The 26,085-nt window shown below is 41.5% G+C and overlaps 3 protein-coding genes across 5 annotated transcripts; all 3 read right to left on the bottom strand.

The window, feature by feature from the left end:
- Positions 1-589: 589 nt before the first annotated feature.
- On the bottom strand, positions 590-7,493 carry LOC105173936 (uncharacterized). Of its 3 annotated transcripts, none has more exons than XM_020697958.2 (7): positions 6,917-7,493; positions 6,357-6,476; positions 5,586-5,705; positions 3,677-3,912; positions 3,365-3,581; positions 2,271-2,393; positions 590-1,204 (listed from the first exon to the last, which is right to left on the bottom strand). In XM_020697958.2, exons 1-7 carry the CDS (start codon positions 7,344-7,346, stop codon positions 978-980), a joined length of 1,473 nt encoding a protein of 490 aa, XP_020553617.2. In that variant the 5' UTR covers positions 7,347-7,493; the 3' UTR covers positions 590-977. The 3 variants fall into 3 exon arrangements, with proteins under 3 accessions (XP_020553617.2, XP_011094157.2, XP_011094158.2); XM_011095855.3 differs by having other exon boundaries at positions 590-1,267; positions 6,917-7,492; XM_011095856.3 differs by having other exon boundaries at positions 590-1,267; positions 3,677-3,831; positions 6,917-7,492.
- Positions 7,494-8,799: 1,306 nt separating this feature from the next.
- Positions 8,800-13,728, bottom strand: LOC105173934 (5-methyltetrahydropteroyltriglutamate--homocysteine methyltransferase). Its single transcript, XM_011095854.3, has 12 exons — positions 13,566-13,728; positions 12,114-12,467; positions 11,941-12,028; positions 11,596-11,723; positions 11,110-11,501; positions 10,867-11,030; positions 10,607-10,687; positions 10,341-10,507; positions 10,149-10,254; positions 9,804-10,054; positions 9,497-9,698; positions 8,800-9,414 (listed from the first exon to the last, which is right to left on the bottom strand). The coding sequence occupies exons 2-12, from the start codon at positions 12,461-12,463 to the stop codon at positions 9,046-9,048; spliced, it is 2,298 nt and encodes a 765-aa protein (XP_011094156.1). The 5' UTR covers positions 12,464-12,467; positions 13,566-13,728; the 3' UTR covers positions 8,800-9,045.
- Positions 13,729-23,373: 9,645 nt separating this feature from the next.
- LOC148785109 (uncharacterized) lies at positions 23,374-26,085 on the bottom strand. Its single transcript, XM_088875229.1, has one exon. The coding sequence runs from the start codon at positions 26,083-26,085 to the stop codon at positions 23,374-23,376; it is 2,712 nt and encodes a 903-aa protein (XP_088731355.1).

The raw sequence follows: 26,085 nt of genomic DNA, 5'->3' as shown, positions 1-26,085 counted from the left end.
ATCTCTTGTTATTTTTTTTGGTACACAATGGAATTAGGACCATGTAACCCTGCTATGATGTTACCCAGAAGTTTAGTGTCAACTTCATTTTCATAAACAAAGACAAGCTGAGGACATTATAACAAAGTTCATTGTACTTTCAGATAGGGTTACACGACATAGACCATTTTACCTTCAAGGCTAAACGGAAAAAAGAGAGAAAAGCTAAAGAAATGTGTTTAACCTGCATATGTAATTAAATAATGAACAGACTATTCTTATATTCTTTCTCCACATTTTTTTCCTCATATAATTTTAATCTAACAAAAGGATCCTGATCTTTTCTCCAACATACTACAGAGATAATTAAATCGAAATTAGTTTGGATTTCAGGCATATTTCCAACTCACCAGTGTTGGAAATTATGCTGCACCTCCTGCAAATACATCATAAATTCCCTGTGACGATCGAGTTGCCAAGGGAGAATTTTTACAGAGAATACAACTTTAAAGGGCGTCATTTTTTTGGCACTGAGAGCTTTCAAAATATGCCTAAACAGAATGTCTACACAATCATCCCCTACAAATATACAGGAGCGGTAGAGAAAATCTGTGCAAAAGATCCATAGCGTAACATTATGATAAAACCTTGAAAGTTCATTACACTAAATCCAGGAAGAGGCCCCTTAACTTATACTCAAGAACATCAGTCCGAATACCAAATAACAGTACCAGACAACTAAAGTACACCTTTTTGACAGGAAGCACGAAAACAAGTTGACTGTATTTATGCTGTTGGTTCATGGTCTAGCTCAACTCTATAAGCAACCCACTTGTCATTGCTATATGGCTTCATGGAAGCATGTTAAGGTACTGGCAAGCTTGAGTTGCGCGGACAGACCACAGTCTTCCGAATACCAAATAACAGTACCAGACAACTAAAGTACACCTTTTTGACAGGAAGCACGAAAACAAGTTGACTGTATTTATGCTGTTGGTTCATGGCTCAACTCTATAAGCAACCCACTTGTCATCGCTATATGGCTTCACGGAAGCATGTTTAGGTACTGGCAAGCTTGAGTTGCGCGGACAGACCACAGTCTTCCATTGATGCAAGTGCTGGTTGTCAAGTGGTTGCTCGGCAACAGGTTGAGTATAGGTTGAATTCTCCACTTGGGAAGAAAGCAAATCTGTATCATTAGATGGAGGAGTGCTATGTGGTGGACCTGGCACATGAGCATTCACGTTCTTAGGAGAAGACTTGGCTCTTTTTGCGTGTATCTGAGATTCTGGAATGCAATCAATTTGCATTCAAGTTATAAATTATAATTCATCCTAAACCGGAAAGAAACTAAAATATAACTTAAATATACTTTATCATCAGGAAGAAAAAAATTAGAAATATCACATGCACATAATGCAAAAGATCATGGGATGTTTTCAGACATGAAATTATGGGAATTGCTGAATACAACTGACTGATGTTTTCACGACATAAAGAACTTATCGGTTGATTATATATAAGGTGGTGAAATGCATCGGAGTTTAGAAAAGTGGAAAAAATGGAGAAAGGGGAGTGTTAGAATTCCAATTCTTAAAAGCTTATTTTCTGCTTAAACGAAATAGTTAGATTTTTGTGCTCCCACGATTGATGATTAAGGTATACATCTACCACCAGAAATCATTACCTGATAGCTATACATTTCCAATCAATTAGCAACTCAATGGATTGCTAGAAAGCGAGAAAAGCTTTCTCTAACACTTTGCTTTTGCTAAATTTGTTTCTCAACAAGTCTACTAAGACATCTACCAGTTGGAACATCACAAAAAAGAAGAAATAACTTCATGAAGATGAAAAAGGCTATAGGTTACAACTCCGAGATTCCATGCTTTCTGGCTGGCTCTTGCATGCCAGCCCATGTATATCCTTGTACTGTTTGCTAGGATGCTAGGCACCAATTTTCAGAGCATTCATAACTATTTAATGAATAAATATCATGTGACAAAGTTCTACTTTGGTAAAACACTGAAATGCATTTTTCATTAGAAAAACTTCACATTCATAAGTAAATATAAGTAACTACTTGGCCAGATGCAGAGAAACTCAAAGTAGTTCAAATATGTAATGAGATCATTTATAACATATGCTAATGAATGGCACGCACTAAATAAAACTATTATTTACTAATAGAAACACCTTTCCATTTTTCTTGAGCACCTTACATCAGTCTTTTGGTTAACAATAACACTCCAAACGTAAATCGTTAAAAAGCCTGAATTTGATGAACTCACCTTCATTTGGTGCATCTTGATGCTTTTTATTCATTGCAACCGGCTGGGTATTCTGTGGCAGAATATTAGCAACAACACATTCATTGACAGATGACACCTTCGAGGATTCACTAGCTGGACAACCTGCAAAAGTACCAGTATATTTATTGTAAGAGCCAACTGGTGTGTTGTTAAATTCATTTATTAATAAACGTAAATCACGTGGATGCTGACATGTGGCACTCAAGTATATTTCTTGTAAGAGCCAATTTGTCTGTTGTTAAATTCATTTATTAATAAAAGTAAACCATGCAGATGCCAACACGTGACACCCAAATCTTCTGTCAAAGTCAATAGTTTAGGCACCAAAAGGTGAATCAGCAATAAAAGAAAAGTGCACATATTGCAGCTCAGATAGAGCAAGTCAGGTAGTTCTTTTCTCCCATCTAGAATCAGCAACAGAAGTGCAAGATACTGCAAAATGGGTTCATCAGTAGTAAGATAATGGAGGCATCTGCCCAGGGTGACATCTGGTGAGATGTGAATATGGGAGATCATATAAGGAAAATTCAGCTTTTTCCTGTCCATATTCCCAACACTTTTGGCTTAAGAACCGTGACCACTATTTTAGATGGTTGAGTAATTCCCACAGAAACTAATATATGGCTGCATAGCAAATCAAGCAGATAATCTCACATTACGTCATGATTAAACTGAGATCAACCTCAACCTTTCATCCATGAATTTAATTAGTGACCTATACAGTACTATTTTGAATTTAAAAGTAATGCTTGATTACAGATAACAAGCCAGCTAATGCAGGTGACAAGACACTATTCCTTTCCTTTTTGAGTTGTCCACATGTTTCACAGCTGAAATATGTTTCTATATGTAATTACATGTGCATGTATTAATTTGTTAAGAAAATAAATAAACAAATATTAGACATATGCAAATCCAATCTTCAAACCAATAGTTATGTAGTGTGGTTTGTCATTAATCCAGTACACAACACAGTTAGTCCTACTTCAAGACATACACAAATCAAGAATAAATAAAGAGAACTTCAACAGACTCAGTCAATATCAACATTAGATGAATCATTAGCTTTTTACCCCTCGTAAGAGCATAGTAAGCAACTTTAGCAGCATTCATCTCTGCCAGCTTCTTGGTTTTGGCTTCAGCCCCTCGAAAAGTATCACTTCCTATCTCCACTGTAGACACAAATACAGGCCTGTGTGACAAACCAGAGCTGACCGTCTCATATAATGGGCATAAAAGACCCTTTTTCTGAGCAAATTCTTGTAGAAGATTTTTGTATAACCCTGCATCCTGAGGTCATTATAAATTTATAAAAATCATTATCCATCAGCGCAAAAGCAAAAATAATCACAATAATACTAGAATTATGTTATTAAGATACTGACCTCTTGGACCACATCCACAGACAACATCTGACAAGCAACTTTAGCAGCTGCTTGTTCAGCTTCCTTTAGTGTGGGAAAAAATTCAAATGTCTCATATGATTTTCCGTCTAAACAAACTCTTGACTTGAAGCGGCGAGCATGGGGAGGACCTTCAGCTTCAGAAGTATACACAGGAAAACCAAGATTTTGCTTTTGAGCATACTGCTGCAATAGATTCTTATACATGTGCAACGTATCTGTGAAAGAAAAAAGCAACATACTATCATAGAACAACTATCCACTTATTTTAAGAAGGCTACCATTTGGGTTGGCATTAAACTTAACGAGAATCTACAGTAGCATATCTTATGAATCTTTAAGTTGAGGAGGCATTGTAAATAACATCAAATATCAACTTTTGACTCAATCAAAGTCGGTCAACAAACAATATAAATTTTAGCAAGAAGCTTAAAAAGACACTTTCGCCAAGTTGAATTGCAGAATTCCAGCAAGTTTATCTCTGTCATGTGTTCTCCAACAAGGTTGCCAGATAAGTGCTTCCAATCTTTATCAATATTAGTTTATTCTTCGACGTGCATGAGGATAAAGTCAGTAAACTTTACCAGCTTCAAAGTTGGAAACATGCGGAACTCTTCAAGTTTGAAAAGGAATCAAGGTCCAACCAACAGTCTCGTTGATACTAATTTAGAATGATTTTTTATGGGAAAACAAAAGAAGCAATATCTAATTTAGAGAGGAAATGAATTCAGCAGCTGCACATACATCTTTACTGCTTACTCTCCAATGGCTTCTCATTCAAGATAAATTGCAGAAGACTAGGAAAAACAAATGAATCTATTTTAAACTGGAGCCTAGATCAGCATCATATGTCATATTCAGAATCAAGAGACATAAAACCACGGTTAGATCTTTTCAAATTAGAGAAAAACTTATCAAACCCCATCTTTTCAAGAAACACGCACTATCTCCATTTTCTTTCCTTCAATGTAACTATCAATAACTGGAAGTGTTGATCTCTAGATACACGTTTATTATATTCCCAAAAAATACATGAAAAACAGCAATTTGTCAAAGAGCTGTCAGTTTCATATGCCTCCATTTTGCAAAACCTAAAATGAGAAACTGTCAAATGGTGCACCATCATTAACTCATTATATCCAATTATAAACCATTTTTTCTCTGTTAAACAGAGAGAAACCACTCAGGGTTATATGCTCAATAGATAGCTTATTTGAAGATTTTAAATAACAATATTGTAAAAATAATATGGCCCAAACCAAATGATTGGGCCTTGCTCATTGATCCACTAGGCCCAAACCTCACTTATCCACCAACCCGGCCCATTAAAGGTTTGACCCGGCTGCTTTCTTACTTAACCCTTTCTCCCTCATTTCTTAACCCTAATCCGCCGTCTTCATCTCTTCTTCTTCTCTCAGACGACCCTTTGGGTCCTTCCCCACTCCTTCGACTTCTGTGCTCTTCCTTTCTCCAAAAATGGTTGTTAATGAGCCATTAAGAGCCAGCCTCTTTAAGTGGCTGATTCTTGTTGGTTCATGGTTAACGAACTAATTATTCCTCTGTCTTCTCCTTTCTCTAAATCTCCGAAAGCCTCAGTGGCAAAAACCTTTGTGGTTTCTGGTTCAAAAGCCTTAGTGGCAATTCCTTGGTGGATTTTTGAGTATAACCTTTGTGGTTTACAAGCCTAAACTGGTTATGTCCCCTTTCTCTGTACTGTTGCATTTCCCCTGTTTATTACTTGTAAGTTTATTTTTGTTATATAGGGCCATTGTAATTTGTTATAGAAACGTTTGTAACTATTTTCAAGTTTATGTAATTTTATACTGTAATCTTGCCGGAGACCGACCCACTCCCAACAAATATAATCAAAATAAAACCGAGTAACTCTTACCATGGGAACCTATCGCTCTCCTATGAACCATAGAAGTGTCTGTAGTATCTTCAGAATTCTGCTGCAGTACCTCCTCTATGGCAGGTTTCGAATTGGTATCCTTCTTTATAGCCCAAAGTCCTGCACATGTATAACTGAAGTTTCAATATGCAATAGTGTGAACTTCTTACCCTTTTTTAAATTCATGTTCTCTAATTCTTAAGCCGGTAACGAAGAATTAAATAACTTTCCGTAATTATTACCGCCACTATAGACAAATTCTGATCAAATTAGAGAAAAACTTATCAAACCCCATCTTTTCAAGAAACACGCACTATCTCCATTTTCTTTCATTTCAATGTAACTATCAATAACTGGAAGTGTTGATCTCTAGATGCACGTTTATTATCTTCCCAAAAAATACATGACAAACAGCAATTTGTCAAAGAGCTGTCAGTTTCATATGCCTCCATTTTGCAAAACCTAAAATGAGAAACTGTCAAATGGTGCACCATCATTAACTCATTATATCCAATTATAAACCATTTTTTCTCTGTTAAACAGAGAGAAACCACTCAGGGTTATATGCTCAATAGAAGTCAATCATTGACACAGAAGAAGGTGCACAAGCTTTTCCAGTGGAACTCACAAAAAATTGCTACAAAACCATCAATTCCAAAACTTTAGTGAGGAAAGGCACAAGAATCTCAAAACTGAATTATGGAGCGCCAGATAGCTTATTTGAAGATTTTAAATAACAATATAATCAAAATAAAACCGAGTAACTCTTACCGTGGGAACCTATCGCTCTCCTATGAACCATAGAAGTGTCTGTAGTATCTTCAGAATTCTGCTGTAGTACCTCCTCTATGGCAGGTTTCGAATTGGTGTCCTTCTTTATAGCCAAAAGTCCTGCACATGTATAACTAAAGTTTCAATATGCAATAGTGTGAACTTCTTACCCTTTTTTAAATTCCTCTTCTCTAATTCTTAAGCCGGTAACGAAGAATTAAATAACCTTCCGTAATTATTACCGCCACTATAGACAAATTCTGATCAAATAGGATGTGTGAGATTATGGTTACAAAGTAACTGCACTCCTGCAGCCAGATTATTTAAAGGAATGCCAATAGAACTTATATTCAGAATAGGACAAAGTTAGGATAAATATAGACTCAGAATTCCAAAAAATTATGAGGGAGCATAAACAAGTCCATTTCTGAATTCTGAATGCTTTAGTTAAACAATCACAACAGCATTCAAAGATGAATCATAAAAAGAATCTCACAGCATACGCGCCCACGCAAACAAGTCAACATAACCAAAGAAGGAATACACATAAAAGAAAATACCAGGAGGAGGAATCGGAAGAGCAGAAGGAAGTGGTGAAAGAGGAAGAGGAACTCCAGCAACTGGCTGAGGCGAAAGAGTAAGAAGCGGAAGATCTCCAGCAACTGGCTGCATTTCGGGCGAGGGAGGAAGCGCAGGGACTGAAACATCATTAAATTGGAAAGCAACAGCGGGCAGAGCAGAAGAGGAAGGGAGCGGTCGGTGGAGGCGGGGCGAGGAAGGAACATTGAAGTGGTCGAACGCAATTCGAGCAGCAGTATTTTGGGCGTCCTTAGCTGACCTGCACAGAGCCGGAGTCTGAAACACCTCGCCATGTACATTGACAGTGGCGGTGAAGCGCGGCATGTGATCGGGGCCGTTCTTGACGGTGGTGTACTCCGGCAACTCCCAGCTGCGGCGGTGGCAGAGCTCCTGTAGTTTACTCTTGTACATTTTTCAATTGAATTCGGCAAGAGAAGAAATTGAGGGGGGAAATCGTACACCAAATTGAAATAGTGGGCGTGCGTCGGGTATGAATGGGTGGGGCTGGATTTTAATTTATCCTCCCAAATGCGAATCAATTCAATTCATTCGAAAACTATGAGTAATTATATGTATATATATACATATGGAATAGATGTTATTTAGTCAGTAAAATGGTAACCAAGATGATCCGACCCGACCCAGATTATTTCTTTCTGAGTTCTACTTCTATCATCATTAGATTGCACAAACTTATGTGAAACTGAAGCTTTTAGTATTCCTTTATTTTAATCTTTTGTCAGCATAATCTTATGTGCTGTTAGATTTTATTTTTCAGTTTTTAGTATTTTTAATGGGACGAAAATGCTTTATTGATTCTTGTATGATAAATAAAAATATATTTGGATTCTATATTTTCAAACGGAGAATTCAATTTCACCGGGTTCATGTCAGAGACAGCGGGGCAGTCGTTACACCAATCGTGCAGGTCGCTACTTATGTGACAAGAAATTTCGCTACCTTAAGACAGTTAGAGTTACTGCCGCTGTTTACCGGGGTTTCTATTCAAAGCAACTAACACTTCTTCTTCCGACCTTCCGGCACTGGGCAGGTGTCAGACTCTATACATCGTGTTACCACTTAGCAGAGTCCTGTGTTTTTAATAAACAATCGCTACCCTTGGAAATGAGAATTTGATTTATTATATAGGTATTTTATTAATATTGTATTTGAACATATAGTATAATATTATTATTGTTTCTTAAAGAAGCAACATATCAGGTCATATCTTGTCCAATATACAACTAAAGATACAAACTGGGGTGTATAAGGATGGTTTGAAAAGTACGATTTCAATACATCTAAGTTGTATTTTTTTGTTAGAAATTGGCCTTTTGAATAGAATTTGATTAAATAGATAAATTTCTAAAATGTTGAAATAGTATAAAATTGAAAATTGACTTTTGGAAACACAATACGGTACCAACACTTGCTGAATTCAGACACATGATTGTTTGTAATTTTATATTATTTTATTTCATTTCAGTGAAAAAAATAAATAGAGTAAATTTGGTTGAAAAATATTTTCCTTTTATAATTATAATTGGACGTAAGATAAACGATAATAATTGATATAATGTATAAAATATGTTAATAAGAAAGAAGTCTTTACAGTGATAATATAATATAGTTGTTTTGATATATTTTTGTTGAGAGATGAGAGATGTACAGTTGAACTTGTTGTGGACCAACTTAGTTCAATTTTCAGTTTCTTTTTGGGATAAAATTCGTATCTCACTGACGCCCAGTTGTGGAACATTACATGGGCTTTAGCGTTTCTATACCTGTAGGTGGGGTGGGGTTCTCATTACTGATTTTATTTATTCATTAATCTGAATTACGTTGATGCAAAATAAAAAAACAATTAAGCCAAAAGCATTAAGGCATTTCTTGAATGTAGTAGTAGTATTCCAATAGTAGAAAGAAGACAATGCCCCCAAAAAAACCAAGAAAAGAAAAAATTAAAGCGCCCAATGGGCTGAGAGCCTAAACCAGTAAACCTAATCAATCATCACCAATGACAGTTATTAAAATTGATAAGAAAATATTTCTTTAAATTTGGGAAGGCAACAAACTGGTGAATTCATGAGGGGGGTTCACTGAAGATGGCTCATTTGGCACTGGCAAGCTGGGTCCTCAGGAGCTTGGCAGCAGCAACCATGTTTTCAAGGGCTGGCTTCACTTCAGTGTACTTGCGAGTCTTGAGACCACAGTCAGGGTTCACCCACAGAATGTTGGTTTCCAGCACAGCAAGCATCTTGTTAATTCTGTCCGCAATCTCTTCGGTTGAGGGTATTCTTGGGGAGTGGATGTCGTATACACCTGGTCCGATTCCAGCACCGTACTTCACTCCTTCACGGAAGACTGAGAGGAGCTTCTCGTCAGAACGAGAGTTCTCAATGGTGATCACATCAGCATCCATGTTGATGATGGAGTGGATGATGTCGTTGAAGTTGGAGTAGCACATGTGGGTGTGGATCTGTCGTTCACCAACAAATAGATTAGCAACAGACCTTGTAGTATTGGTTACGTAACGAAAATGAAAAAGAGCTCATTAGCACCTGGGTTGTATCCTGGACGCCGCAGTTGGTGATTCTGAAAGAGTGGACCGCCCAGTCCAAGTAGAAAGCATGCTCAGCCTTCCTGAGAGGCAACCCTTCCCTCAGTGCAGCCTCATCAATTTGGATGACGGTAATGCCAGCCTTCTCAAGATCCTCGACTTCCTCCTTAATGGCCAGAGCAATCTGGTAGCAGGTTTCAAATCTGTGAACCAAGAGATACATGTCAGAATGAATAAGATAACTCGGTAAGAATAATTTCTCTTCATCTCTTCTAATGAAGTGGAACCGAAGAGTAAAAGACATATACCTTGGTTGGTCATTTCTGACGAAAGACCAGTTGAGAATGGTAACGGGGCCAGTAAGCATTCCCTTCATTGGGCGCTTGGTCATGCTCTGAGCAGCAGTGGACCAGAAGACTGTCATTGGCTTGGGGCGACTCACATCACCATAAATGATTGGCGGCTTCACACAGCGAGATCCATAAGATTGGACCCACCCATTAGCAGTGAAGGCAAAACCAGACAATTGCTCTCCGAAGTACTCAACCATATCATTCCTCTGGAATTTAGACCCAAAAGATAAAGATAGTATACACCAACGAGCCAATAACATATATTGTTAATTTTAAATTGTAGCAATCCAATTGACCTACCTCTGGTTCTCCGTGAACGAGAACATCAATATCAAGGTCTTCCTGAAGCTTGACAACTTTGTTAATCTCCTCTTTGATAGACTTAATATACTCCTCCTCGGAGATCCTACACAGCAGAGTAATGATACCTTTAGACTGCAGACTCGAGGCATGCAGAGAATACAAAGTGTAAAGCAAGCAACAACCACTCACTTCTTGGCCTTGTATTCACGGCGAACTCTCCTGAGTTCTATGGTCTGAGGGAAGGAACCAATGGTGGTTGTTGGGAGGATTGGAAGGTTAAGCTTCTTCTGTTGAGCATCAAGTCTGGCACTGACATTTGTAGCACGACGGTGATCAGAGCCCTTCAGAGCAGCAGCCTGGTGGAACATAGTAAAATAGATTGGTGAGTACTGGAGACTCGGCAGCCAAGAAGCCTGAGAATCTAAAAAAAGAAAACATGCGGATTAATCACTTACAGCCTTTTGGACAGCTTCATTAGTCACCCTTGGAGAGGATTTCCTTGAAGCCTGAGCAGCAGCATTAGCAGAGAAGAATGCCTGAAAAGTAGAAGCAACATGTGCACATCAATATTACTGTAGCCAAAATAAAACCTACAGTGCCTAAGAACTTGTGGACAGTTTAGTTCCAATAAGATCAATATCCAATTCAAAAAATAGTGCATCCTGGAAACTAGTCTATGCCCCAAGCTTTAAGTAACATCAGTTTTGACAAATACCTCATCCTTCTGTCCAGCCAATGCCTTTGCCAGAGCATTTACTTCAACTACTTTTTGTGCAGCAAATGCGAGCCAGGATTTGATTTCTGAGTCCAGCTTAGGCTCATTTACCAAATCAACAGCAGTATGGAGGAGCGAGCAGGAAGTGGACACAACAAGCTTGTCTGAAGAAAAAATCATATTGAATTTATCTGTCCAACAAGAGGAAACTTAAAACTTCATAAATAGAGTCAAGCACCATACCCTTTCCAACTATGCCCTCAAGAGACTTCAGGGTGACGAGAGAAGCATCTAGATCATTAGCCCAGATGTTCCTTCCATCAACCACTCCAGCAAAAAGATATTTGCCTGAAGGGAATTCGCTCTTAATCAAATCAAGGGTCTTAGCTCCACGGACCAAATCAAAACCAAAACCAGTAACTCCACTCAGCGCGGTAAGGGTTTTGAATGCAGGTGCAGGGACATCAGCAAAGTAAGTCTCAACTAGAACATTGAGCCCAGAGAAAGATGATTGTAGTTCAGCATAAGCCTTAGTGAATGCTTCCAATTGGTGAGACTCAAGATCCAAAACTAGAGTGGGTTCATCGAACTGGATCCATGAAGCTCCTGCTGCCTTCAATTCAGCAATAACTTCCCTGCCGGGATGTTCATACATTTAAATGTTAGATGCGAGTAATAATGAGCATAGCGACACTATCAGATTACTTAATATAAAAACATTTTTCTTACTTATAGATTGGAAGAATTTTGTCAAGAAGCGAAAGAAGTGGGAAAGTTTTCTCAACACCCTTGGCAGGCTTGGAGAGTAACAAGTATGTGACAGGGCCAATAAGTACTGGAACAGTGTCAACACCGAGCTGCATGAAGGAAAAGGACCATCAAGAGGCAGCAGTAATAGGTAATAGATAGAACAAAAATTTTAACAATAAAGAGGCATTTGTTATGGCAACTAGACTTCAACCACATTTTAAGTATGGTACAAAGACACTGGCTGACATTATTGAAAAATTGACACCCACTCCATTAACATATCAAAAATTGGAAATGTAGCAGGAGATTTAACAGAGCTCATACCGCCTTAGCCTCCTTGTATTCATTCACTGCCTTGTGTGAAGCATAAGAAAAGTTCACATCAGGTCCCAATTCAGGGACAATGAAGTGACTGCATTCATAAACCAACAAGTTAGTTGATAAACATCAGAAATGAAAAGATAAAAACCTTTTGAGAAATTTGATTTATCACTTACTAGTTGGTGTCAAACCACTTGGTCATCTCCATAGCAGGAACAGAGGCATTTCCTCTGGCCATGGAGAAGTAAGTAGAGAAACCAATCTCACCACCAGTCCAATTGTATCTTGGGGGAACAGCACCAAGCATTGCGGTTGTATCAAGCACCTGATCATAGTAAGAAAATGTGTTGCTGGGAATGTACTTGATCCCAGCATCAGACATCTGCTTCCAGATGGATGCCCTGAGGTCTGTAGCCACCTTTTCCAATTCCTCGGCACTGCTCTTGCCATCCCAGAAGGACTCCAGAGCAAACTTCAGCTCTCTCTTTGGTCCCATACGGGGGTATCCAACAATGTGAGATGCCATTATTCTGGAATGTCAAATTCAATCTATCAAAATCGTAGCAAAACCAAGAGACATAAATGTTGTATAGTAGGTAACTTTGCACCCAAAAACAATAAAGAAACAAAACTCAAGAAAAGGGTCATAACAAATTAGATCCTGCATGCGTTCTTTTCTATATTTGGTAAAGATCATACATGTGTTCAGTTGAAAGCAATTCCATTAAGGATAGCCTTCACTAGCCTTCTGAACATAGCGGTAGATATTGATAATATGAGATCTCAGTTTCCTATACCTCCAACTTCATTTGTCATAGTATCTCAGATGCAGCTTTTCTGTCATTATCATAAAAGTCTTGTCTTGCTTTTCCAGATAGATATATGTAACGAATACTCACACAGGCCAATCATAGAGAACATATATCAACAAGGAACAGATTGCTCTCCTAGATCACCTTATATCATAAGCTTCATGAAATGAGACAAAGATAAATGAGATTAACTATAAACAAGTAACTAATTTTATTATCAAATGCAGTGATTGGGGCTTAGACCAATCAAGCACTCAGATCCACCAACGTCAAAAATTAAAAAAATGCAGATCCAGTTGCTAGAATAAAATAAATGCTCCGAGCACAATAATGGGAGACAATGCAGACAGATTCAACTGAATAAACACACTAATAGCTACTTCACTTCAGATCCATTCAGTACAAAGCTACAAAAACCAGATCTACAAATCTCCACCCTCCAAATCCAAACCATTTAAAGCCCATCCCCACAATTTTCACCCCCCCAATCACAATTCATCCCCATGCAGCATGCACCACACTCCCGACACCGTAATTACAGCATACTTAAAACCACATAAATATAGCTCAAACTTCCTGATCAACTACGATTCAAAAGCCAGCACCAAACCAAAATACACCAACAATCACAAACTCTTACCAATAGATCTAATAAAAATGAATTCCGAAAGGGAAGTACGAAAAGTAAAAAAAGAAAAAGAAAAACTACAAAATCAAAAGAAACAGAAGACAGGAATTGGTAACATGGAAACATAAATATAAATACAAGTGAACGAAGCAAAAGCAGAAGTAGAAGAGGGACACAGGGGTCCGTACCTTTGCTAGAAAGGGGGGAGTTGAGATCACTGACCCGTTCTAGAGAGAGAGAGTAGAGATACAGAAGGGGGGAAGGCAAGACGCGAGTTGTGGAGATGAGTGAATGGGCTAATTTATAGAGCAAAATATACGGTCGCGGTGGGACTACTGGTAGATCTCGGAATGTGAGGTTTCTGCCTACAGCCACAGCAAACCTGTTTTTTTCCTATATAAATCATTTCTCATTTCTTCATTTTGCTGATTACAGTGACGGGGATGCATAGGATCACGCGTCCCTTGAGGTGCGTGCCTTGACGCGCTAGGTTGGTAAGCTTTTACCAACCCTCTCTCTCTCCTCTGCAGGACCGACGTCTCAGCTTTCTTTTTCTTTTCTTTTATTTTATTTCAGCCCTTGCACGGGCGTCGGTGATCTGCCCGGGGGACCTTTTTGTCTTTTTCACTCCCCTCAAGCTCAGCGGCCGGGCGGTAGAGGAAGGGGGCGAACGGCAAGCAAATATACAATATTGAATTTAAATCGTTGATTTGAATTAAATAAAATTTAAATTATTAATTTATATTGAATTTAACTGTTCAGTTCAAACACAGTGACATCTAACTATATTTTTTTTAAAATCATAATTGTTTATTATATTAAATATCATCAATCATAGATCTATAGCACACAAAATTTAATGTTTCATAATTAATTTATAAAATTAATTTTATTATAAAAAATCAAGACAAATCACAGGGAATGTGCATGTATCTTATGTAGGTGTCGAGAGAATTTTTTTGCTATATTTTTTAAAAAATATGAGGGAAATTTTTGCTTGTTCTTTCTTCATGATTTTTTTTTAATATTTTTAATAAGTGTTTGTCTTTTACTAATTAATTTAGTAACATTCAATTTAAAAAAAATTAAATTAATACCTAAGATATACCAAATTTATTTTTTAAAAAATATAGAAGTGGTAGCAAATGTAACGAATATCTAAATCCAGTGATAATTTGCTTTCTGTCTATATATGTTTTACCAAACCCACTTATAATAGAAAGATATATTAAATTGTTAGATTCAAACCTTTAGTAGCCGCAATGCTGTAATATATGGGTTTTTTTTTTTTTTAAGACATGTCGATTAAAAATAATTGATATGTCGATTCAATCAATACATTTATATTAAAATAAATTAATAAATTCACTTCGAGTAAAATAAATAATACTCATTACAAACCCCACATTTGATTGAATTCAAACATATGATCTCGAATTTATTTAGGAACTTCCATCTTACCAAAGTGTGGGTTTCGAGCGAGTAAGAAAATTGAAAAAATTTTTTTGTCCGAACTAAGTTTGATCGAACCAACACTTATGTTACTTGATTAGTCACTTTTTTTTTTAATTATATATCAATCATATTATAAATATATTATACTTACTATATAATTATTTATACTCGACCCAACTAGAATTTCGCTAAAATTAGGATCCTTTCTGGAAGGGAATTCATGCCCTGCATGCCTAATGCCAGAGTGCAAGTTGTTTGTGTTAATAAATGATGCGAGTCGTGACCCAATTTCTGGAGAGCGTTTGTGTCACGCGGTGGGAAAACAGGTGGGCTAATCCTGGCCTGATTAGAGGGGTAATTCAGACAGAGTCAAGTGTGTAATGAAAATATCCGGGATGTTGGTGGCACACCACCTGGGCGACCCCTATACTTGAGCCACTACCAATGCTTGAGTTACCCAAAATGCCCCCCTATTTAGTATCAAATGACTTGAGTCCACAAGGATGATGAAGCTGTTGGTTGGGTAGGTAAGTAGGACCCACGCCAAAGATCAAATATTTGCTCATAATCGGGATAAATTACAATTAATTACCCTACAATTTGTTATAAATATAATACTTACATATTATTTGAATATAAATATTTCATAAAATTAATAATCATTTTAACTACAGTGAATTTTAAAAAATATTTTATAATTTATCAAATAACGAATAGATCTTTATAACAAATTTTAAAGAAACCCACTGTAATTACCTTAGATAGACAGTTACAGTTAATAATTATCTTATGATGAAAATGTTTTGGAACTTATAAACCAATCAAACTTCTTATTTACAATCCATTTGGAACAGTTGGTTACATTAAATTTTATTTAAACGAAAAACTTATATGATTTAAAGAGGGGAGGGGGGGAGATGAGAAAATGAGGATGAAGTGCAGACAAGATAAAGAAATGAGGAGGTGAGGTGGTCCAGTGCTTGCTTGGGTTGCTGTAGTATTTCGCTTTTCTTGACTGCATGTCTCTTGGCTTCGTCTTCAAGCATAAAACTGGCCTCATGTTTGCTTGCAAAAGGCTTCCGTTGAAGGATGTGATGCGCCCTAACTTGTCCCGGTTCGGATAAATAAACTAGGCGTGCGCCCCGTGCTATGTATCAATCCACTTAATATTTTATACAATTATGTGCAACTCCATTGAAAAAAGAAACAATATTGAAAAAATAATATAAGATATTTTATTTTTTTCGATTGAAATGCATGAGTACCACTGTATTTATTGCTGTTGAAATATGTACTGAGAGATATATTTTGAATAATGATCCGGGTCGAATAATGCGATCTCGAGACTCGATCTCAACTTAGAATGCCAATTCGTCTAGGACCAGATTTTAGATTCCCTGAGAATAAAAACACGAATCGTGAGCTCGTCGGGCACGTCCCCGACAATGACCCTCCGACGCTCAAATTAGGTTGATCGAGAGAAATAAGTGCGATCTAGAAATTTCGGACTCAATTAATGTGTATCAGTTACCTCATTTATGGTGCGTCGGGGTCTATTTATAGAACACAGTTGTACGTCAAGTATTGGGCCACGTGGCCTTATCTCGTCGGTGCGCGTTCTGATCGAACGGTGGTCATTATCCGGGTCTTCGGTCGGTGTACGCGATCCGGGTCGGGTCAAATGCGACCCGCCTGCTACAAAATATGCGGATCCTGATCGCGAAATGACTATAATGCCCTTAATGAGGGGTGTTTTGGTCCTTTTGTAGGTGTGATATTTGAATACTCATCATTACTCCCTCACTTTCTCAAAGTGCACGCTCGTGCCTTTGAGGACGTCGAACCGTCGCTGCGGACGCGTGTCTTCATCCCACTGGTTTGTTCTATGGCTCGCATCCCGAGGATATTTTGCCTATAAATACCCCCCGCATTCAAAACGTTTCGCCTGCTTCAAATATTGACTTTCTGCGACTGCTCTTTACAGCCTGAAGTTCGAATTCGATCTGCAGCTTCCAGAGCCATCCTGTTCTAAGGTACGATGTCTTCCAGCTCTAACTCGAACTCTAAGTCGCATCCTGGTTCTGGATCCGCTGCCATTCCTCCTGAGTCTGCGTCTGAGTCCGTGTCTAGGTCCGAGTCTGGGTCTGCATCTAAGTCTGTGTCAGGGTCTGCTCATGGGTCTTTCTCTACTTCTCCGAAAAGGAACAAACAGTTTCCTATTTCCAAGCTTCATGATAAGCAAGCTGGCCCATCGGTTCTTGCTAGGTTCCAGGATAGGCTCGCTAAAAACCCTTGGGAAGCCCTGGTTAGTAAGGTAACGACCTCGGTTCTTAGGATCAGAGAGAAGTACCATATTCCGTCTGATTACGACATCATCATCCCTGCCACCTTCGATCGCATGCACCGTCCCCCCGAGGGTTTTAGTGCTTTTTCTATCAAACACCTTAACGCCGGACTCCGGTTTCCCTTGGCTCCTCCTGTGGCCTCGATTTTGAATAAGCTGGGGTTATGTCCCATGCAACTTTCTCCTAATTCTATTACCCATATTATCCTTTTTGTTGTAATAATGCAATTCTTAGGCCTCGAACCCAGTTTTGATAACTTTTGGAGTTTGTATACTTTCACCACCTCCAAGCGGTCTGGGAGTAGAGGTTTTTTCTACCTTTCGGCCAAGCCCGAGTGGGGGTATCTGAGCGCCCTGAAGTCGAATGTAGGGGTCTGGTTAGATCGCTATATTTTTATTCGACCTCCTAGAGGTGTCTGGCCCTTTAAGAACGAGTGGACCAAGTATAAACCTCTTCCAAAAACTAGTGGAGGGGGGTTAGAAGGTGACCAAATAAGGAGTCTAACGTCCTATAATTATGACCCCAAGAAGCTTCTATCTGAGAAAGTTTTACAACTTTCTGGGCTTTCTCCTGCATCCTTCCACATTGAAGAGTCCTTAGGTGATTTTCTCTTCTCTCGCTGTTCTGATCGTCCTGTTTTACCACGCTTACGTGTCTGTTCGTCTTGCAGATAGCATCATCATGAGTTCGCGTAATGCCCTACGGATGCAAGCGGTTGCGAACAAAGTGGACAAGGCGAAGGCCAAGGGAAAACAGGTCGCTTCTACCTCTGCTAAGGATCAAACTGCTAAGGGTCCTGTTCCCCCTAAGGATCTTCCTCCAGCACCCATTCCGTCACAAGTCCGTGTGTCGCCCGTTCCTACTGACCGCCAGCCCATCCTTGTCGACAGCGAAGGGACCCCCTCTCTGCCTCTTCTCGGATATAACTCCAGCGACCTGGAGTTGAACTTGGATACTATCAATGGCGATCTAGGGGTGGAGTCTGAGAAACTGGAGAGGGCTGGTTGGGAGAAACCGAAAAAAAGGAAACGGTCTTCGCTGAAACACGGGCATGAGGAAGATTCGAAGGGGAAGGAGTCGGTGGGTCCTTCTGATCCCCCTAAATCTCCGTCCCCACGGCCTAAGAGTCTGAGCAGGATGGCTCGGGAAGCTGCGGACAAGTCCAGCCAAGAAGATGAGCAGGACAGGTTTCTGAAGCTGGAGCAGCTTGCTTTGCATTGGGAGGAGGCCCGGGGGTTTGCAGCGGGCTCCTAGTCGCAACCTGACGCCTCCCGGGCAAAGCCTTCGAGGTGTGATGGCTCCACCAGCACGGTGCTTTTTGCTGAGGCCGAGGGGGAGCCTTTTGACGTCTATAACTCACTGACTTCACTTCGCGATCAAGGCTCCCTGGTAATGACCAATCCTGTTCGGGTCGAGCGATTCGGAGCCCACGCTATGCTACAGGTAAATTTCTATCACAGGCTGCCCCTATCTACCCGAACTCATATAACAATGGTCTTGCAGGGTCTAACATTTCTCCGGAGCTTGTCGTTGAAATGCACATCTTATCGCAAGAACTATATCAAGTCCGATAAGAAGGTGCAGGAGCTTCAGGCCCCGAGTGGTGGATCTGGACAACCAGGCACTGAAGCATGCGGATGAACTGTTGTCTTATGCTGAGCAGATTAAACGCTTGTCGGGCGAGCTCGATGTCGCTAGGAAGGAGAGGGAGATCGCCATATCCGAAAGGGAAGTTGCCTTGGCCGAAGGCAGGAAAGAGGGGTTCGATGCTGGTCGTGAGGCCGGACTGGCAGAAGGTCATACACGGGGTTTTGAAGAAGGCCAGTCCGGTCGCATCCCTTTGGAGGAGCACCAGAAACTCCTGGCTGATTCTCGAATGGCTGCTGTCCGTGATTTCCTGAAGACGGACACTTTTACGACTGCCTTGGAACTCAAATCTACTGACTCGTTCGCCAAAGGTTACAAGACCTGCGAGTACCAGATCGAAAAACTCGGCGGGTTCCAAGAGTCTTTTGATCGCAGCCGATTGGACATCACTCTTGATGGCGATCTTCAACCCTATCCTCCGGACCCCGAACTGAAGGATGACGAATTCATGGTCCTGCGTGCGGAGATGGAAGCCGAGGCGGAGGACAAAGATGACGACGAAGCCGCTTAAACTCCTCCCTTCTTTTTGATAGGATTTTTTGGTCTCTTTATTTTTTTTTTGAATGACTTCCTCTTTTTGTATGGCCCCATCTTCCCCTCGATACATACCGGAACACTAACTTGTACATTTTTGGGGGATCGATCCGTGGGACTTAACGAACCTGTAAATGTTACTTCATTAATGAGATTGCTTCTTTGATCTGATGTCTTCGTAATCGGTTTTTGCCTTTGCATACAATATTTTGCCTTCGCATACTAGTAGTTTTTTGTCCTCCGAAATGCTATTCGAATGCGTCTTTTTCAGTTCGCGTTTCTGGACGCGTCTTTTTCAGTTCGCTTCTTTGGACGCGTCTTTTTCAGTTCGCCTCTTTGGACGCGTCTTTTTTAGTTCGCCTCTTTGGACGCGTCTTTTTCAGTTCGCGTTTTAGTTTGAATGCGTCTTTTTCAGTTCGCATTTTTGGACGCGTCTTTTTCAGATCGCGTTTTGTCTGAATGCGTCTTTTTCAGTTCGCATTTTGGACGCGTCTTTTTCAGATCGCGTTTTGTCTGAATGCGTCTTTTTCAGTTTGCATTTTTGGACGCGTCTTTTTCAGATCGCGTTTTGTCTGAATGCGTCTTTTTCAGTTCGCATTTTGGACACGTCTTTTTCAGATTGCGTTTTGTCTGAATGCGTCTTTTTCAGTACGCATTTTGGACGCGTCTTTTTCAGTTCGCGTTTTGGACGTGTCTTTTTCAGTTCGCGTTTTGTCTGAATGCGTCTTTTTCAGTTCGCCTCTTTGGACGCGTCTTTTTCAGTTCGCATTTTGTCTGAATGCGTCTTTTTCAGTTCGCCTCTTTGGACGCGTCTTTTTCAGTTCGCGTTTTGTCTGAATGCGTCTTTTTCAGTTCGCGTTTTGGACGCGTCTTTTTCAGTTCGCGTTTAGTTTCGGCGAATTGGCATGGTTACGATTAGAGATGAGCACGAAAGGGCATAAAAAAGGTGCGCATAGTTTTATAAACCAATGTTAAAATGAATTTACAATGGGTACAAATGTTTAATCAATAACAACGCTCAATCATGGACACAATCCTTCTAACCTTTAATTATACAATTTGGTAATCTGTTAGAAGTCTTCGTTGACGGCCCTTTGTAGGTTCCTTGCTCTACCCGTCGGTTGATGGCCTTTCACAGACTCCTTGGTGTGCGATCTCCCAGCGGTTGATGGCCTTTCACAGGCTCCTTGATGTGCGATCTCCTTGTTGATGGCCGTTCACAGGCTCCTGGTTCGATCTCCTTGTTGATGGCCTTTCACAGGCTCCTGGTTCGGTCTCCTTGTTGATGGCCTTTCACAGGCTCCTGGTTCGATCTCCTTGTTGATGGCCTTTCACAGGCTCCTGGTTCGGTCTCCTTGTTGATGGCCTTTCACAGGCTCCTGGTTGATGGCCTTTCACAGGCTCCTTGTTCGACCAGCCGGCTTCAAGCATAAAACTTCTTCAGGTTCTGTATGTTCCAAGGGCGTGGCAAATCTCGACCTTGCAGGTCTTGCAGCCTGTATGTACCCTTCTTTCTGATCTCGATTACTTTGTACGGGCCCTCCCAGGGCGGTTCCAACTTTCCCACGTGCTTGGAGGCTTCTACCTTCTTCAGCACAAGGTCTCCTACCTGCAACTGGCGTGGTCGAATTCTACGATTGTAGCTCTTCATCATCAAACCTTTGTGGTGTAAAATTCGAGCATATGCGGCCTCCCTCTTTTCTTCAATGACGGTGAGGTCGAAGTTTCGTTCGGTTTGGTTCGTCTCGGGTTCGTACTGCATGACTCTTTGCGATTCCTCCCTGATTTCCGCTGGAATGATGGCTTCGGTCCCATATACTAGGCAAAAAGGGGTCTCGCCCGTGGAGGTTCGTGGTGTTGTGCGGTAAGCCCATAAGACCCCGGGCAGTTCGTCAACCCATAACCCCTTGCTTTCGAGCCGCGTTTTCAAGTGTTGCAGGATCGTCCTGTTCGTCACTTCGGTCTGTCCGTTCGCCTGAGGGTTCGCAACTGCCGTGAAGTGCTGTGCGATCTTTAGCTCCTTGCACCATTCCGTGATCTTCTTGCCCTGGAACTGCGTGCCATTATCAGATATTAGTATCCGGGGTATACCAAATCTGCATATGATGTTCTTCCAGATAAAGTTGATGACTTCCCTCTCCGATATTTTGGCTACTGCTTCCGCTTCGACCCACTTGGAGAAATGTTCGATCGCTACAATGATGAATTTCTTCTGAGCTTGTGCGGGCGGAAAAGGTCCTACGATGTTGATTCCCCATTGATCGAACGGGCATGCTATCTTGATTGGTTCCATCGGGGTTGCGGGCTGATGTATCAAGGAAGCGTATTTTTGGCAGCTCTCGCATTTTCTCACTAAGTTCTTGGAATCTTCGACTAGGGTGGGCCAGAAATACCCCTGTCGCATCACTTTCTGAGCTAGCGATCTCGCCCCTGAATGATTGCCGCAGCTTCCTTCATGTATTTCGCGCATCACGTACAAGGCTCTTTCTTCATCCAAGCATTTCAGGAGAGGGCCTTCTACTGTTCGTTTGTAGAGCTGACCCTCTAGCAATGTGAATCGGGCGGCTCGAAATTTGACTCTTTTCCCCGCTATCGAATCGCTAGGTAGGGTACCCTGCTCGAGATACCTTATGATTTCGTTCATCCACGATCCTGCTTCTGAGACAACCTAGACTTCTGTTCTATCCGCAAGGACCGACTGCTCGCGTACTAAGGCTGTGATTTTTCGATCTCGAATTCCATCCATCGCGGCTCCAAATTTTGACAGGGCGTCCGCTTTGTCATTCTCTATTCCGGGAACTTGCAGGATGGAGCATCTACTGAACTTTTTCATCAATCGATGCACGGTCTCTTTATACTGGGTCATTGTTCTTTCTCTCGTCTCGTACGCTCCTTCGATCTGCATAGCAATCAACTGCGAGTCGGTAAAGACTTCCAGATCTCGAGCGCCTGCCTCATATGCGAGCTCTAATCCCAAAACCAGCGCCTCATACTCTGCTTCATTATTTGTCACCGGGAATGATAGGCGAGCTGCAACTTCTATCTCGAGTCCCTTGGGTCCTTGGATCAGTATGCCCGCTCCTCCATTGTTTGCGTTAGAAGACCCATCGACATGCAACATCCATTTTGAATGGGTGTGATCGGAGGCTTCAGGTTCCTTCGAGTCGTCGGACAACTCTGTGATGAAATCCGCGAGCACCTGTGCCTTCTGGGCTGTCCTAGGTTGGTACTCGATATCATGTTGCCCCAATTCAACCGCCCACTTGATCAATCTTCCGGAGGCTTCCGGTCGCGACATCACATGCTTAAGGGGGTGGTTTGTCAACACCACTACTTTATGCGACTGAAAATATGGTCGTAGCTTTCGTGCAGTCACTACTAATGCAAGGGCGAGTTTTTCCATCTCTGAATATCGCAATTCTGCCCCCTGTAGCATTTTACTGACATAATAGATCGGATTCTGGTTATTGGCTTCCTCTCTCACCAATACGGAGCTGACCGCGTTCTCGGACACCCCAAGATACAAAAATAATGTCTCCCCTTCTTTTGGATTTGCGAGCAATGGGGGCTTCGTGAGATATTCCTTCAATTCTTGCAAGGCATGCTCGCATTCAGGGGTCCACGCAAAACTCTTGGGCTTCCTCAAGGCTTTGAAAAATGGTAAGCGTCTGTCTGCCGATCGTGAAATAAACCTGCTTAAGGACGCGATCTTTCCCGTGAGTTTCTGCATCTCTTTGATCGAATTGGGCGACCTGAGGCCCATTATGGCTTGTATCTTTTCCGGGTTCGCCTCTATCCCTCGCTCACTGATCATATACCCCAGGATTTTTCCTCCCGTCACTCCAAAGGTGCATTTGTCCGGATTGAGCTTCATTCCGTGCGACCTCATTATGCTGAACGCCTGAGAAAGATCTCGCAAGTGGTGCTGTGACCTCTTGCTTTTCACCAGCATATCATCCACGTACACTTCCATGGTTTTTCCTAAGAGATCCCCAAACATTTGATTTACTAGTCGCTAATAGGTGGCACCCGCGTTTTTCAGCCCAAATGGCATCATGTTATAGTAATAGATCCCTTTCTCTGTGACGAATGAGGTCTTGTCTCGGTCTTCTTTTGCCATTTGGATTTGGTGGTATCCTTGATAAGCATCCATCATTGAGAATCTTTCGAACCCGGCGGTGGAGTCGACCATTAAGTCAATCATCGGTAAGGGATATGTATCTTTCGGGCAGGCTTTGTTCAAGTCTGTGAAGTCGACGCACATACGCCATTTTCCCGAGGGCTTTGGAACTAACACAACATTTGAGAGCCAATCAGTGTATTGAATCTCGGATACATACCCAGCTTTCAACAATTTTTCGACCTCTTGTCTGATTATTTCATTCTTATCACTCCCAAATGATATCTTCTTTTGCTGCACCGGTCGAGTTTTCGGGTCGACGTTGAGGTGGTGAACGATAACCCTGGGGTCGATCCCCGTGAAGTCTGAGGGGCTCCATGCGAATATGTCAACATTCTTTCTCAAAAATTCTATCATGGCTAGCTCCCCTTCCATGTTCGTCCCGATTCGAGTGGTCTTTTCGGGCTCGTCTGGTACCAGCTGCACCTTTTTATATTCGCCACTGGGTTTCATGTGCTCCACTTCGTATGGACGGGGTTCGGCGTCTTCCTTGACTTTTCTTCTCTTCTGGCTCGGTTCCCCTTTGAGTGATAGATTATAACACTTGCGCGCCTCCTTCAGGTCACTAACCAATTCTCCCGTTCCATTCTCCGTAGGGAATTTCATCTTCATGTGATAAGTGGAAACTACTGCTTTGAATAGATTTAAACCTGGTCTTCCCAATATTACATTGTACGCGAAGGGTGTGTCGACCACTAGGAACTTGACCATCAACGTTTTTCGCCTGGGGATTTCTCCCATCGATACTGGCAGTTCGATAGTTCCTAACGAGACGACCTCGCTGCCCCCAAATCCTACTAAAGGAGTCTTTACTGGTTCAAGCCGGGCGTTTTCCAGACCCATTTTGTCGATCACATTCTTGAAGATTATGTCGGCCGAACTTCCGCTGTCGATCAACACTTTATGGACTGTGTAATTCGCGATATCCAGTTTGACGACCATGGGATCATTCATATCTCCGTTTTCCTTTTGTCTGTCCGAGCTATCGAAGGAGATAGCCTCTTCTTCTTCAACTTTCAATATAAATTCCCTTCCCTGGTTTGAACTGATTGCTCGAGCACGTCTCTTCCGTGTTCGGCTCGAATCTCCCGCATTCGGCCCTCCTGCAATCGTGAATATGACACCTTTTGTGGGTGCATTGTTTCCACCTGTTGGGGCCCTGTCGATTTTTGATGGGCCTGGGTGTCCATCCCGATCGCGACTTCTCGATCGGCTTCTTCTCTCCCTACTGATTCTGCAATTTTGAGGGACACGGTCTCGGAAGTACCCCTGCCTGACCAGCCTCTCTATTTCGTCTTTCAACTGAAAGCATTCCTCTGTGTTGTGACCCTTCTCACGATGAAACCTGCAATACTTGTCGGAGAACTTCTTGGATGGGGTATATCTCGTGTGCCTCGGCCATTTCAAAACATCAGCGTTTTCCACCATCATTAAAGCTTTTTCTCTGGACATTCCCAGTGGGGTGTAGTTATGAAATTTTGGGATGTACTTTGGTTCCCTCTTCTTTTCCTGCTTCGATTTGCTGGCATTGCTATCTCGGTTCTCTGCAGGTCGTCTGTGTGTATGGTCGCGTTCTCTTCGTTCAAAGTCCTTCATTGCGTTCATTTCTTCCTCGTCAATGTACTTCTGTGCTAAAACCATCAACTGTTCCACGTCACTGGGCGGGTCGCGTGCTAGGGCAGATGCGAAGGGTCCTTTTCGCAATCCATGAATGAGGATGCTCACCAGCATATCCATCCTCAACTCCTGTACCTCCAGCGTCTCATTATTGAACCTTCCCATGAAGTTTTTCAATGTTTCGTCGTCTTTCTGGCGGATATTGAATAAATGGGTGGCTGACCTCTTCTGTCTTTTCTTGCTTGCAAAGTGGAAATTGAACTTCTGTATGAGTTGTTCATAAGTCTCAATGCTTCCTCGGGGTAAATTTGTAAACCACTCTTGCGCTTTTCCTACAAGTGTGGTCGCGAATAGTTTCGCCATTATCGAAGCGGTTTGTCCATACAGGTTCATCACCATCTCAAATGCAACCACATGCTCTTGTGGATCTTTCATCCCATCATATCTCCTCAGGTCGGACACTCTGAATCCTGGCTCCACTGTTTGAATTAGGATATCGTTGCAGAAAGGAGAATTCTTGTTTTGCGAAACTATCTCTCCACGCTTCTTTAGCTCGTCAATTTGTTTGTTGAGGCTATGTATCTGTTTGCCTACACTTTCGACCTCCGCTCGGGATATTATGGGTTCTCGTCTCTTTTCGCGAACGTGGCTACTAGAACCGGTGTCGGAGGATGCCGAACGCTTGCTATGACGTTCCTGTTCGCCCAACACCCTCGACTCTCTCAGTGGTTCGACGTTCTCAAACAGTTGCCTCCTCGCTGTTTCTTTTACCAACGGAGTTGCTGTTCTCCTTTCATATTCTACTATTGCTTTCCGGCTAGCTTCTTCCATCATTCTTTGTAGCTCTTCTTGAGTTAGCTGAATGGTCGTTCCAGTTGTTTTCCTTGGTGTCTCACCTTCCCCGGCGTTTCTCCTCGATGAACCCTCCAT

Source organism: Sesamum indicum, linkage group LG11, assembly GCF_026168435.1.
Source record: "Sesamum indicum cultivar Baizhima isolate 11 linkage group LG11, ASM2616843v1, whole genome shotgun sequence".
Classification (NCBI taxonomy): domain Eukaryota; kingdom Viridiplantae; phylum Streptophyta; class Magnoliopsida; order Lamiales; family Pedaliaceae; genus Sesamum; species Sesamum indicum.
The sequence above is the reverse complement of the archived record's forward strand: the minus strand, read 5'-3'. Positions and strand labels throughout refer to the sequence as shown.